General features: G+C 38.8%; 1 protein-coding gene across 2 annotated transcripts; it reads right to left on the bottom strand.

Annotated features, from left to right (window-relative positions):
* Positions 3,440 to 14,569, bottom strand: LOC8060052 (protein ZINC INDUCED FACILITATOR-LIKE 1). 2 transcript variants are annotated; one of them, XM_002449305.2, is made up of 17 exons: positions 14,191 to 14,565; positions 12,087 to 12,127; positions 11,563 to 11,623; positions 11,358 to 11,460; positions 11,133 to 11,235; positions 10,999 to 11,052; positions 10,841 to 10,903; positions 10,710 to 10,759; positions 10,554 to 10,629; positions 9,468 to 9,668; positions 8,247 to 8,334; positions 6,072 to 6,157; positions 5,878 to 5,985; positions 5,468 to 5,512; positions 5,293 to 5,381; positions 4,674 to 4,717; positions 3,440 to 3,700 (listed from the first exon to the last, which is right to left on the bottom strand). In XM_002449305.2, the coding sequence occupies exons 1-17, from the start codon at positions 14,375 to 14,377 to the stop codon at positions 3,597 to 3,599; spliced, it is 1,503 nt and encodes a 500-aa protein (XP_002449350.2). In that variant the 5' UTR covers positions 14,378 to 14,565; the 3' UTR covers positions 3,440 to 3,596. The 2 variants fall into 2 exon arrangements, with proteins under 2 accessions (XP_002449350.2, XP_021316602.1); XM_021460927.1 differs by lacking the exon at positions 6,072 to 6,157 and having other exon boundaries at positions 5,878 to 5,933; positions 14,191 to 14,569.

Here is a 14,812-nt window from a genome sequence, read left to right as displayed (position 1 = left end):
CTTTTGAGTAGGCTCGGGCTTCATACCTATCGATCCGTAGGGTCGGGGACCCGAGGGTGTCCGAGTAGGTTCTTTGCATGTAAGCATGGTGCTTGGGTGTAAAGACCCGGTAAATGCATTGTCCTAGTCCACGGTTGAGGGGATGGCGGCAGGTGGTGACAGCCCTATCCGTCCTTGGCATTTCCCCACGTTCGGCTAGGGTGTAGGAGTCTAAATAGTTGTGGAGGTTGCTGGCAACCAGTACGCGCGTAACCAACCAAACCATCTAAACACATGACTAGATCTAAGTTGTATAATTACATGATTAACTTGTTCTATGACATGATCTGTATCTAGGACCACACCTGCTCCAATTGGTTGTTTGTTTATTCTTTGATTCAATTCATTATTTTAGTCTCTTTTTATTCCTTAGCCCATATGCCATGCCTAGATTGTGATGGATCACTATTCTACATATAAATGTTTATCACCTGCTATGACCCTTGATTCCATTATTGCTATCATAATTACTTTGATCTATGCTTATCTTAGAATCCTTAACATATTAAGCCTTCCTTAGAGAGAACCTATAAATACGACACTCGGTAAATCCCCGGGTTGAAATGCTACACGATAATTCCCGTCCGCTTGCGGTACTTAAACTCCAAACCTAAGGAACTATCACCCCGATATATACTTAACACTGTTGCTAGACATGCGCCGAGCTAGTGACTTGTTAAGGAATACCAGTATGGCAATCCTAGTACCACTACCATTATTAAGAACTAGAACCCTACCCTAACGGTAATAAGGCGCCGTTATCGGGAAGGTAGATCTAGCTTCCTATTCAAGGTGGTGATGCTATGGATCTGCCAATATAACACTGCCAATGTCATTATCATGAGTAGAGCAGAACCCTATTCTGGGTAGCGACGCTAAGAATCGCTAACAAGCATTTCTGGCACCGTTGCTTAGGATAGATTTATACTCTAATCTTGGTGATTGCATTACTAAGTGTTATCACGACATTTCTGACATCGTTGCTAAGGACGGATTAAACCCTATTCTTAGTGATGACGTTAAGAAATGCCAACAACATTACCGGACCTGCTGGAATCAACCGAGCAGCTTCAGATCGAGTACAGCGGGGTTTGTCTTGTACCAGCAGAAGAACCGAGTACAGTGGATCAAGCACTGAGAGAACTTTGCTAGAGGAATGCCATGAAGGCTGAAATGCAGGCAATTGAGGCAAATAAAACTTGGGAGGTCAGTGATCTTCCGAGGAACCACAAATCAATCGGGCTAAAGTGGGTTTACAAAGTGAAGAAGGATCCTGATGGCAATATTGTCAAACACAAAGCCAGGCTTGTGGCGAAGGGATATGCTCAAGTGCAAGGGGTTGATTTTGACGAAGTGTTTGCACCAGTTGCGAGGATAGAAACAGTGAGAGTGCTTCTGGCTCTAGTAGCTCAGGGTGGATGGCAAGTGCATCATATGGACGTGAAAAGCGCTTTTCTGAATGGCGACTTGTCTGAAACAGTGTTTGTTAAGCAGCCACCTAGGTTCATTGTGGGCAATGGTGACAAAGTGTTGAAATTGAATAAGGCCTTGTATGGCTTGAGACAGGCTCCGAGAGCCTGGAACGCCAAACTCGATAGAGAGTTGCTGAACATTGGTTTTGTGAGGAGTAAAATGGATCCTGCAGTATACAAAAGGAAGAGCAAAACTTCTCCACTTGTTGTAGGGGTGTATGTTGATGATCTGATAATCTCTGGGCCGAATGTGCATGACATCGAGGAGTTCAAGTCTAAGATGAAAGAAAAATTCAGCATGAGCGATCTCGGCCTTCTTAGCTATTATCTTGGAATAGAGGTGAAGCAAGGAGATGATGGGATTGTGATCAGTCAAGGTTCATATGCAGTAAAGATACTTGAAAACGCAGGGATGATGACCTGCTTGTGATACTCCTATGGAACCTAGACTGAAACTCTACAAGTCGAAGGAGGGAGAAGTTGTGGAAGCGACAGCCTACAGGAGCATTATTGGGAGTCTTCATTATATTGTGAATACCAGAGCGGACCTAGCTTTAGCTGTTGGGATGGTTAGCAGGTACATGGAAGCCTCTGGGAAAGCTCACTGGATGGCTGTCAAACGTGTGTTGAGGTACCTGAAAGGCACCATTGGCTACGGCTGCAAGTATCAGAGGGGCACTGGACTGTAACCGATTCTACTCGGGTACAGTGACAGTGATTTTGCAGGAGATGTGGAGGATCGCAAGAGCACTACGGGTGTTGTGTACTTCCTGGGTGGTAGCCTGGTGACCTGGGCATCGCAAAAGCAGAAGATTGTTGCTCTGTCTTCCTGCGAAGCTGAATATGTGGCGGCGGCAGCAGCAGCCTGTCAAGGCGTGTGGCTGAGCCGGTTGTTAGCTGACGTGCTGGGAACAAAGGAGGCGCCGGTGAAGTTGCTGATGGACAACATGTCCGCGATCGCGTTGAGCAAGAACCCTCTGCATCATGATCGTAGCAAGCACATTGATACAAGGTATCATTTTATTCGTGAATGCATAGAAGAGGGCAGAGTGGAGGTGGAACATGTTGGAACGGGAAATCAGCTCGCAGACATTTTCACAACGGCACTTGGCCGGGTCAAGTTCGTGGAGCTCAGGAGCGCTCTCGGCGTCATGGAGGTGCAACAAGTTAGGGGGAGATTTGTTAGCTGATTTGTTGTGATATCTTATGTAATCTTTGTTTCAGTTAAAGCTTAGCGTCGGTTAGGATTTGGGCGGCGTGATCGTTGACGTGCGCGATCACGGTCCAGCCCGTGTGAGTCGGTCTAGCCACGCCGTGGCGTGCACGGCGCATGTGGTGCGCACCACGGAGAAAGGGTAGCGCGCACCTGTGCGGCACGGCGTGGGGAACATCTTGAGTCTATAAATAAGAGAATCAAGGGGCCGGAGAAGCTGCGATTGGCAGCGAACAAATTGCCTTCCCGTATATTTTGTTGTTCTCGTTTTCATCTACTCGGTCCCTCGCCGCGGTCACCGCACCGCCGTCTGTTCGTCGCGCCGGGACGTTCCCGGGCTCGATCCTGCGCCAACACAACAGAGGTTGAAACTTGAAGCTAACAGATACAGACAAGAGATGGAATTCAACCTGGGTGATTATACTGGGTTCAAATGAAGCTATAGCCCTTTCTTCAACTCTCTTTAGCTTATCTTATAGCAGAAGTTCAGGTACCAATACTTTATACTTTGGACTTTACTTGGTGCTAATAAACCTGGACCGGTGTCCATAATGCTTCCAGCGCCATGTACTCTCACTGATTCATGTATTGCAGGCCAAATGAGGTCTTTTCTACTTGTCGATTCTCTACCTAGCTCAGTAATAGCTCATACTATACATATTTTTTCTTCGTGGTAACATACCTGCAGAGCACTTATCTGGAAGCAAAATCGACATAAGAACAATGTGTAATGAACTTTTCTTTGCAACTTTTTTATTTGCCAGACATTATTTTGTAATTGCAAATAATTAATCTTAATTAGCATTCAAACATTGGCTCTCCAACTTTGTTTTGTCCAGGCCTCATAGAAAAGTCAGGACTAGACTGGCTAATCAACTTGAAGAGAGTTGCTCCGGCAAGGAAAGAAATGGCTTGAATGTCCAAATTAGTGCCATGAACATTATGAGGTCCATAAGGAAGAACAACATTTGGTCACCTGCACATTAAGTTACGTTTGTTAATAAGAACCTTTTTTTTCATGTTCTACACCTATAGTTCAAGGGAAGGGGTAAAACGTGAATATAGCATACAAATGTTTTAGAAAAATGATTCCTTCCAGTGAATTTGGTCTGCTCTGTTAGGTTTAGTCCCACATCGGTAATTGATGGTAGGGAGTACAACATATAAGGCGAGGACAGCCTTCATCTATCAGGCTAGTCTTTTGGGTTGAGTTAGGCCCAATGACTAGGTATGTTGTGGGCTCCGGTGGACCTAGGCACAAGAGGCTGACAGCTCATGGGTATGACGAGCTGGGCCGAGTTCCGCTGCGCACTATAACAAGTGGTATCGGAGTCCAAGGTCAGAAAAATCTGAAAAATCTAATGGGTCACATAGTGACGGCGGAGCCTGTTAACGTCTCGAAGGTCACACGGGTTGTGTGAGTGATATGAGCGTTGGACTCGGGGCCTGGAGAATATCTTCCGAAGATCACAAGGTATAGTGTGATGTGAAGAGTTAGGCTCCCACATCGGTAATTGATATGGTGGGGGAGTACAACATATAAGGCGATGACAATCCTTACCTATCAGGTTAGTCTTTTGGGTTGAGTTAGGCCCAATACCTAGGTATGTTGTGGGCTCCAATGGACCTAGGCCCAAGAGGCTGACAGCTCGTGGGTATGACGAGCTAGGCCGAGTTAGGTGGCCTTTTCCTACCCTCTGCCCTGCCGATCCTACTGACATACTGTGGTGGCAAAACCACTACCTTTTTGAAAAAATATGGAAAGGATAGTCTAGGTACTCAAAATTGTTCTATAAAATAGTTTTTTTGTGTGAATATTCTCAAATATAGTAGTTTCATGGAAAAAAATTGGCCCTTGAGAACTCATTTATTGCGCTTGCTTAATCTATGCAAATTTCAAAAAAAAACTTATTTCATTTTTTATAACAAAATATATTGTCAAAGCTTACCTGGAAAGAAGAAAGCATGTTGACGTTTCTGCACCCACGAAAACCTACATTGACAAATCACTGTAATTAAACCCATGAGAAGTATCAATTGAATCATTATATTTAATATTGCCAGATAAATATTTCAGTACTAAAACTCTTGTTAATGCATCTCACTTCAGGAAAATATCTAAATAGGAAAGGCACACACACACACACTACATTGCATAAATTTCCTCACTGAAAATATCTACTATGGAACTATATAATTAATGTAAAAGAGGACAGATACATCAATGACAACTATGCTTTATATGCATTCACACTAACGAACTAGGATAAAAGTTTGTGTCACAACATTAGATACAAAGATTATAAAATGGACAAAAATTGTTAGCTACTACACTAAAGCCAAACTAAAACAAACATAAAAAGTTTTTCATCATCTTTCCGTTTACATTGGGTCATATGGTATTCACCACCATGTTCATGTTTTATATTATTCTATTTTCTTTTAAGCAAACTTCAAAAATATATTTGATAACTTTTATAAAAAGATTACTCCCTGTCAGCTTGATAGTCTGAAACAGAGATGAACAATTAATGTATGTAAATGACAATAATTAAAATTTCTACTTACACAATACCCCCTCCAATTGGAGCAAGTGCTTTTGAAAATGACATTAAAGTAGTTGCTAAGCCATTTGCTGTTGCTCTTTGATCTTGAGTCTGTTGAATGCACAGCAAAACAATCTCAAAAAGTTGGATATGTAATGAAACATGGTATTAGTGCAAAAGGATGTAAAGGCACATACCACAGAATTATTCTGAAGAATTAAAGAGCATGTAATAAGTGTAACCTAGCATATATGTGCAAGAAGGAATGGTGTTAGTAAGACACTGATCAATACAAAGCTTGATATCGAAAAGATAGAATCCAACTGAACCAAGTCTTACTATGGGAAAAGCAAAAGTTTGATACTTCACTAAATCTGTACATTCTAGTTATTAAAGTTCCATTTGGTTTATCATATACACTAGAATTATGAAAACAGGACACTTACTATGGATCGAGAAAGTCAAAACCTATGGAACGTTACACTACATAGGTATCTTAGCATCCACATTTAAATATTCTAATAGAAGGGAAATAAAGCAAATGCCGAAATCCAATTATTGGTCCAACATGAACACATTAAAGTTATTATAAAATTAGGGCACTTACGACAAAATTGGCCTTCAGTGCTGATGCAACATTTAGCACTATAGGCAACCAAAATCCTGAGAGATGTGTCATGGATGGATAAGTAAACAGAAGCACCATAGATGAAAACTGCAAGATCATCATAGCATGTGAAATTATTAAATGAAATTTTAATTATCAACAAAAACTATAAAGACACATTAATTTGTACTCACAGCCACAACACGGGAAGTACTGACAGGTCCCAAAATTTTCACAATATGAGGAAAAATAAAAGTTTGATACAGAAGAATGCAGCCACCTACAATTGAAGATGGAATATTTCATAATTATAAGTGGTGCAATGCTATAAATTAAAACAATCATTGTTAAACATGTTTCCAAGTCAAATCTAAATGGCTTCATCTTAAAAAACTTGGAAATAAAATTTCATCATTACCTGCAACACATAGAATAGTTCAGTTAATCATGAATTTTACATTACTTTTGGGGGAAGCACTAGAGACTGCGTTGATGTTAAACCCTAATGAGCTAATGGTTCATGTTGTTAGGCAACAACTAGAATTATCTAGTGGTGGCATGCCTAGGGCACTAGAGAAAAGTCAATAGAGAGGTAGTGCTTAGGAGATTTAAAAGAGTCACTAGACTTCTAAGGGGGTGACCACAATTTTATGGTGATCCCTTGGAGCTCTTAGCTTGGGGGAATACAAAGTTCCAAACCTCATCGGATTTCTCCAGTGATGGTTACTGGAGGATCACCAGAAGAATGGTTAGTCGACCATTGGAGCATCAGCTAGTTCCAGACCAAGACTCAGGAAGGCCACTGGAATTCTCTAGTGGCGACTCCAATTGTGTACTAAAGAAAGCATGCTGGTAATGGCAATATCTATTCAAATCTCAGTCATTGGATTTCTTATGCCTTTCTCTAGTGAATCTTTTTTGATGGTTACTATAAATTTCTAGTGACCCTACATAAGCCATTCCTAGCCAGCCCCAACGGTTCTATTTGGTGGGACCATATATATGGGTGCGCTCAGGATTGGAGGCTCTCTTGGCATTCTAACTGATACACACCTTACTTGATAGCTCAAGAACACCTCCCGTTCCCTTGCTTAGATATTGATTGGAAGTGAGATTGGAAGGTATAACTCATTTTCTTAGAGAGTTTATATCTAGTGGCACTAGTTCATCATGGTCTATAGGTTTCTTGTTATACTTGGTGGTTCCCACAAAGATAGCTTGGAGTAGCGATGGATCATTGATCACCTTCTGGTGATTGTTTGGTGGCTTCGTTTGAGTTGACTGTTAGGGGTACTGTGCTCACCCCACATGGTATCACGAAGAACATCTATAGTTGAATGGTTGAGGCTAGTTGGTGTGCTCTTGGTTGATTGATTTCTTGAGGCAACCAAGTTTTGGGTCAAGCTTTAGAGGCTTGTTAGCATGCGAATCGATCACCAAAAGACTCACCTCAATGAGGATGTAGGTTGCTTACAAGCAACTGAACCTCAGGGATAATACTTATCTCCCTCCTGCCCTTAGTGATTTGATCATCTACACTTGTGCTTTACTTATTGTACTTAGCTTGTGTAGTTTTTGCTTGTGTAGCTCCGAGTTTATAGTAGCTCTCTCTAATTGATTAGTGTAGCTAGTTTAGTTGTTTTCTTGCTTAGCTCCACTAGTAGTAGTCCTATCCTATTGTGTGGTTGACGTGCCCTAGTGGTAGTTCACCGTGCTACTAGAGTTGTTTTAGGAGGCTTGATTTGCTACAAGTAGGCTAGGAAAAGTAGTGTCTATTAGCATTGTGCTTTTATAGAACTTTTTTTGATAGGATGATATTCACCCCCTCTAGCTATCTAGATCCTTTTCGACAGAGTGCTGCAAAATTGTCAGTGAGAAGCTATTGATTGTATGTACTTGTGTGCCTCTATTGATGATTTTGACCTGCTCCTCCATGCACAGGTTCAAACATGTCCACCTCAACTTTGGTTACTTTGGCAATAAAATGAGCTATCGTCTGCATGAGCTAATTCTCAATTTCTACACTAGTCGCAACATCTATAATATGACTATGAAAGATGTCAATCTATGACTTCTTCACATTTAGACCATTTGTGATGCTCATGCTACAGTGTGGGGATGTGAAATTACATTGTATTTAGCCGTTAAAATATTGTAATCTGTTACTCAAATATGTATCCAAGAGGCACCTTATACCCTCTAAGTCCCCATCCTCTATATGTACTGTTAGAGAGGATCAACACAAATATATTATGCGTGTTATACCAAATCTACAAAAAAAATTTAAGGATATCAAGTTTATTAATAACATGCATGGTATGGTTGATAATAATATTTAGTTATAACTTATCTCAAAACAATATTTATACCTGTAATTGCAAATACTTGACCAACATCCTCAGATAGTAGACTTAGTCCACCATAACTTCTGTCACTTTCAGCCCATAGAGGAAACAACTACAATGTTATTTAAATTATCAGTTGACATATGCTAATTTCATGGTAAAATAGCTTATAACTCTTTAAAAAATTGACACAATGTTCAGAAAAAATCAAAACACCATTATTTGTTTCACACAATAGCAATCTGCAGAGAAATGATAAATAGTAAACAATGATGAGAAAGGGAAAAGGCTAAAATAAGGAATTATCACAATGTTGGGATGCATTCTTCAATCATCTCAGTGTTAAGGTGACCCCTCCACATCAAATTATAGTTCACTTTAGTTTTGTCCTAAGTCCAACTTATCTAGTTTTGACCAAGTTTTTTAGAAAAAATATAGTAACATGTACAATTTAAAATAATTGCACTATCAAAACATATTTTATGGTGAATTTAATGAAACTAATATAATGTTGTAAACAATGGTGTTTTTATCATAAACTTGATCAAAGCTAAAGGAATTTCACGTAGGAGAAAGTCAAAGCAAATTATAATTTGTGAATATCAGTTGTAATGTGCAATCAAATAGGTAATTATTGTTCATATTTAACTGATTCACACAACTGAACAACAACACATTTTAATTAGTGTTTGACTTATTTTATAATCTAAAAATAGAGAACTATTAAATTATCTCTGTTTTTACAATTATATTGAGTGCTCTAGAAGTCGATAGTTATTATTAACAGATATCTTCAAAATTTTGTTAAGGTACTATAATTTTTCAAGAAAAGAGTTAATTTCTATAACATGATATTGGTTATGTTATATAAGAGAAATGAATCAAAATCAATGTGCTTTTGGTGTTGGAAATAAACTGGGATGGCAGATGCTTCCAAACATTGAATAGAAACTAGAGATAAATTATTTTCACATAAAATAGCTTTTCCATAGGCTGATCACTATCTTCTCTAGCTCAATTTCAACCTTCAAGATAACGGTTCAGTATAACTAGTGAACAATATCTCCTTATGTATATACTTTATGTAAGTAAAAAAAGTTGTATCCATAAAAAGGGTTCTTAAAATGTGTTTAGTAGAGCGGATAACTACCTCATTCTTAAATGATATATTTTCATATACAGTATCAGTGTTGAAGGTATATCAATGAAAATGACAAATCTACAGATAAAATTATAAAAATGTACCTCCATATATGTCATGTCATCAAAGGCAGCGATACAAAAGAGAACAATAGAAGAAATTAATGGCCAATTTTGAAACAAATTCTTATTCATAGTCAAAGTGATATGTTGCTCAACATTCTCTTCATCACCAGCCAAATGCCCATTAATAGTCTTTGTTGCTTGATCTTCCTCTTTCTCAAGTTTGTGTGTATGCAATGTCTCCTGAACCAAATTTGTATAACACTATTTTTAGTCAATGTTATCCGAGCGCTAAATGGAAAATAGTCAGTCAGACAAAACACTCATTTAAATAGGTTAAACGGCTAATTAAACGAAAATGGTGTGTAAATGGGCTAAACTACCATTTAGGCGAATAGTCCTTTTAATAGAAATAAATCTCAGCTTCATTATCTGATCAGTCACAAAGTAGAACATAACATAAAAGAATCATAGGAGTAAAAAAAACATCTACTAGAGGAAGAGGTCTCCGCAGTTCCTTCCATTCTTAATGATTATCTTATCCACCCAGCCATCCTACTAGGCCAAAAAAGAGATATTAGTTAGATAACACTAGTTCCTACCCATTAGTTTGGAACTAGTGCAGAAAAAATAGATTTGTGCTGGTTTATTAACAAGATCTGGTGGTGATAATCTACCCATTGTGTTATCCACGGCTGAGAGCTACTTGTGTCTTTTCATAAAAAATATAGGTCCGTCATTGTGAATCATCTATGGTAGTGGGCTCGTAGTTTTGAAGCAAAGGAGAGCTCACTCATTCTTACACTACTATATGTAAATGATGTGCAAGGAAAGAATATTGGAGATGTACGCTATACACAATACCCCATTCACTACATATATACATGCTCAGCACATAGCTCAGAATGTAGCAAAGTTATCCTGATATATGAGAATGGATTGATCTTATTCCTATAGAGTTACTATAAAATTACATGTGTTCCAACTTCCAAATCTAGGCTTATTTCCCATTTCTTCTCTATGCTAGTTCTCTAGGTATTAACTAACAAAATAATATAAAATAAAGACAACTGATCATTTGATCGAATATATAAGAAAATAATAATAGCACTTGTTAACCACACGTACCTGGAGCCAAACACAGCTGAATAGAATACCAAGGCAAAAGACCGTTATACATAAACAAGGTAAGAAATATGGAAACCTATTAAAGTTTAAGAATTTGTAAGCTGAAGTAAAATTATATTAGATTAATTGAAGTATACGCATATGTTACACGATTACCTTCCAAACAATGAGTTGGCAGGGAACAATTTTGGATATTTCTCTGTTGGCTGTCAGTTGGAAGAAAACAATAAGAATAACATGGATGCATGTTATGTGGGATATGAAGAAAGCTCCAAATCTATGGATACCTGTGCAAGATACCCACCAATGGATGGCCCAAGAATAAGACCTATTGCCCATGAAGTGCTAATCTAATCATATAAAGAAAGTATATCATTTGAAATGTCCCCTTTTTAAATATAATGGAAATTAATGACTATATAACTATGATAGTTTTGGTCCTTACAAGTGACAATCCAATAGCATGATGCTCAGGTCGAGAAACTTCAACAGCATAGGCCTATAAATATCAGTTGTCATGTTAATAACTATATTGGATTCAATGAAGAACTAAGTAAATTGGTTATCAATATGATATACTCTTAAGGTTCCAAGTAATCCATTCAAAGAACCTAGAAGAAATCTGGTTGCTACTGCCATCCAGTAGTGGACACTCAGTCCAAACAAAGTATTGAAGACAAGCCTGATAAAAAAAAAGCAATATGCCACAAATTAAATAAGCAGAGATACAACACAAAAGGAAAATAATTCAAGATCCTCACTGCGGTAGCTTTATTTAGTATGATACAAACAAAAAATACTCACGTAGTAAAAATTCCAAACACAATAACTGGCTTCCTCCCGATACGATCTGCTACCATTCCCCAAATGGTAGAAGTTAAGGCTCTACCAAGCATTAATGAAGCGCCTGCGAAAATTAAGAATATGTAGGACATTGATAATAAGAAATTTAGTATTTTTTAGAATGTTTGAGGACTAAAATCTGTCAAATCACTAGGGAATTGCTTACCTATGAAACCTGCATAGAATCCAATATCTTCTACTCGTTTGGCAACATGTAGGTCTCTTATCTGTTGTCCAGAACAAACTCAAACTCAACGTGGACCATGTTTGCTAAAAAGAGCTAGTACAATACTTATATCATAACACGTGTCAATATGCAGATATGATGTTCTATTATGCTTCGCAGTAGTCTGACTAGAAAAATTACATGATCATGCGGAGGAGTGCACACACCACACTACAAGTAAAGATTTAAAGAAAAACTTGACCACACATAAATGTTTCTAAGTACAGATGTAGTTGCTACCTATAAAACTCTACTTATCTTTTGAAGATATAGTATGAGAATGAATATATGCTAACATATTTCAACACAGATGATTATTACATTCCATAAAAACACATAAATCAATGTATTATACAAGGTGGATACTACAAAGTCTAGAATAGAGAAAGAACTCAAAGTCAATGCAAAGTGCAAGGTGTCATTCACGAAAATGACATAAAGGCAGGCTTAAAGAACATATATACCATGAAGTATATGAATGGAAATATTGATGATATTGGCAAACCTGAAATTCAAAGGGCAAAACAGTTAGAGATCAACATTCTGAACTATAATATACACAGGAATCTAATGGTTGCAGCAGAATCGATGAAGAGATATGTTGCTTCACATCATTATGGCCATTAGCATATTTGTTCACATAGAACACATGTTTCTTCATGATTGGTAATGTATATTCATCAGGTTCCTAAAATCTTTCTCAGTTCGAAGAATGGTTTTTATATTAAGTAGGATTGTGAAATTTGATGAAGGGTCCAATTTACCCTTTATGGTTTTCTGAGACCTTTTTTGTCTTGGAAAAAGACACTTTTAAGACATTATGTCAGAGTATATGTGAGGGAGACGCAATTTAGTTTTCCATTTCCCAACACACTTATTTTCCACTCAACTACTATTAGGCCATCCTCAATGGGAGTTTCATGTCACAGTTTCCAACACATCAATATTTTGGAAACAGTGCATAGGAGTTTCATGGGGATGAAACTCTCTCTACTCTCATGAAACTCTTATCATCTCTCTCTTCATTAATATAGCGCCACATCAGCATATTTAATGTGCATAAAACTCTAATGAAACCTCCATTGAGACTGGCCTTAGGTAGACTAGCTAGGTCATCTAACCATCTCCATCAACTTAATTAATTGTGGAAAAAAATCAAGCAATTTCTTGCTCTATCAGGACACCATCTCAATCTCTGAGTCGGAGTAAGGTGAATGTGCACATGCATGACCAACTCCTTTGTTAACTCTGTTGCTTGTGTGGGAGATTCAAGACTGGGATGGCCACGCTGCAGGGTGAGTGAGCTATATGTCGACTGTCAGTCCATGGATGAGGCAAAGAGCGTTGTCATCAACTAAGGTATGAAACATACCTTGATGCATAGCGCGTGTTTATCTAGCTTCTTGGATCCACACATTGCCTCTATGGATTGTCAGGCTAGGTTGATGGTAGCTAGCTACCCAGTCAGCCATTGGCCTTTCGGGCTTCATGCATTAATTTCCTGAATTGAACTTGTACTGTGGATGTCGAGCCGGCCCCTTCTTGGTCCTCTTGGTAATGCTGACACCCACCATGACTAGTGAGGAGGAACCTAGTAGCTGGCCCCTAATTTGGACCAGAATTGTGCGTGGGGATTGAGAAATTGTGAAAAATTGTGTGAAACAATACATCATTGGTTATGGATGGTAGGTAATTTTCAGGGCTACAGATTGGATCCAGTGGCAGTCCTTGCTACATAAAGGGAAGGATAGAGCAAGCTTCAAAGTCGGTTGCAGACTTTTTGGGGCCTATGACCAAGCATGCAAGTTTGCCAAATTTATGAACGGGGTTGAGGCTTAGTCTTGATTCTTTCCTTTTATCTAGTCTTTGTCTGCCCTGTGCGGCTGTTTTCTTTTCTTTGACTTCGAGCCCAAGAACTTGTTTTTGTAGTGAACGGTTGTGTACATTCTCTCGGGAGGTAGCAGCTGAAACCTGGTTCTATATATTATCTAAAAAAGTAGATTTAAACTGTTGAATTACTTAGCAAGTTAGTAGGAATCAAAGGCTAATATGCCGTTTGTCCTATTGTTGTGTTATATGTTGTCGAAAATTCAAATATTTTAAATATTGTTATTTGCTACTTGAACTTATTAAAGATGTATACCGAACTATTTTACCCAATATATATAATAGTGTACAGCTGGATTATACGTATATGCTTATTAGATTTTAGGCTATGATCATTCACATTGGCAGAGAAGCTAGTCTAGCGAGAATTCTATTAGTTATCAAGGAGGGAGATTAAATAGCTAGCAATTTCTAAACAGCTAGTCTCACACGATTTTCTAGAAACTACTCTTTCACGGCTCACATAACTCTCCCCTACGATGTTTATTTTTTATTATTTTTTTGTCTCATCTAGTTAGCTATTTATAAATTGGCATTGCAGACGTTCTAATAACTAGGAACATATATACTAAGAACAAACTGAGTGATAAATCGTTCAGGACAGCCACAGATCAAAAGAAGAAAAAACGACTGTAAATCAAAGGGAAAAAGAACATGTGAGGAGCTAGGGATTATGCATACAAACGACGAGGTTGATGATCCAGATGTGGAAGAAGCGCCAGTACGGGATCCCTGTGTTCTCCGCCTTCTCCCGGTCGATGATGCACCCAGGGCAGCCATCGAAGTAGACCGCCGTGGGCTGTTCCTGATCCTCTTCCTCCAGCAATGGCACCGCCGCCGCCTCGCCTTCGCTACTCCCGCCGGCCATCTCGGATTTCTTCTGATCAGCTATGCTAGCTACGTGCAGCAGCTACCTATAGCTCTCCACGGCCTAACGATCTGGCCGCGCGGCAGAATAGTTCTGTTCGCAAAATGGCGTGCTGCATGTGTTGGGGCATGGGAATTACCCTAGACAAATGAAAGGACTCCAACCACTAGAAACTAAAGTTGCTAAGCTACCTTTATTCGGTATGGCATATGTCCGCTAAACTTTTGGTAAGCACGTTGTCTTAATTATATTCATGAATTAACGAGAGCCTTTTCCTATACGTTGAAACTCGAACGTTGGCTAGACCGAGGATATAAATAATTGACACAAAAAAGTGCGCACAACAGACCCCAGCTAATCCTTCACGATAAAAGTTTCTGAATGCACGTTGTCACACTCATAAATTACTGCTACTGGCATGGCATCTATATGTAC

The sequence above is a fragment of the Sorghum bicolor genome, chromosome 5 (assembly GCF_000003195.3).
Source record: "Sorghum bicolor cultivar BTx623 chromosome 5, Sorghum_bicolor_NCBIv3, whole genome shotgun sequence".
Taxonomy (NCBI): Eukaryota; Viridiplantae; Streptophyta; class Magnoliopsida; order Poales; family Poaceae; genus Sorghum; species Sorghum bicolor.
Note: the sequence above shows the minus strand (reverse complement) of the source record. Positions and strands in the feature narration are given on the sequence as shown.

Excerpts from the sequence above, each read along its gene's own strand:
- LOC8060052 (XM_002449305.2), bottom strand. The coding sequence starts at position 14,377 with ATGGCCGGCGGGAGTAGCGAAGGCGAGGCGGCGGCGGTGCCATTGCTG. Across the intron at positions 11,461-11,562 it reads ATTCTATGCAGGTTTCATAG|GCGCTTCATTAATGCTTGGT; the intron begins GTAAGCAATTCC and ends TAATTTTCGCAG. Across the intron at positions 8,335-9,467 it reads ATGACATGACATATATGGAG|TTGTTTCCTCTATGGGCTGA; the intron begins GTACATTTTTAT and ends ATAACATTGTAG.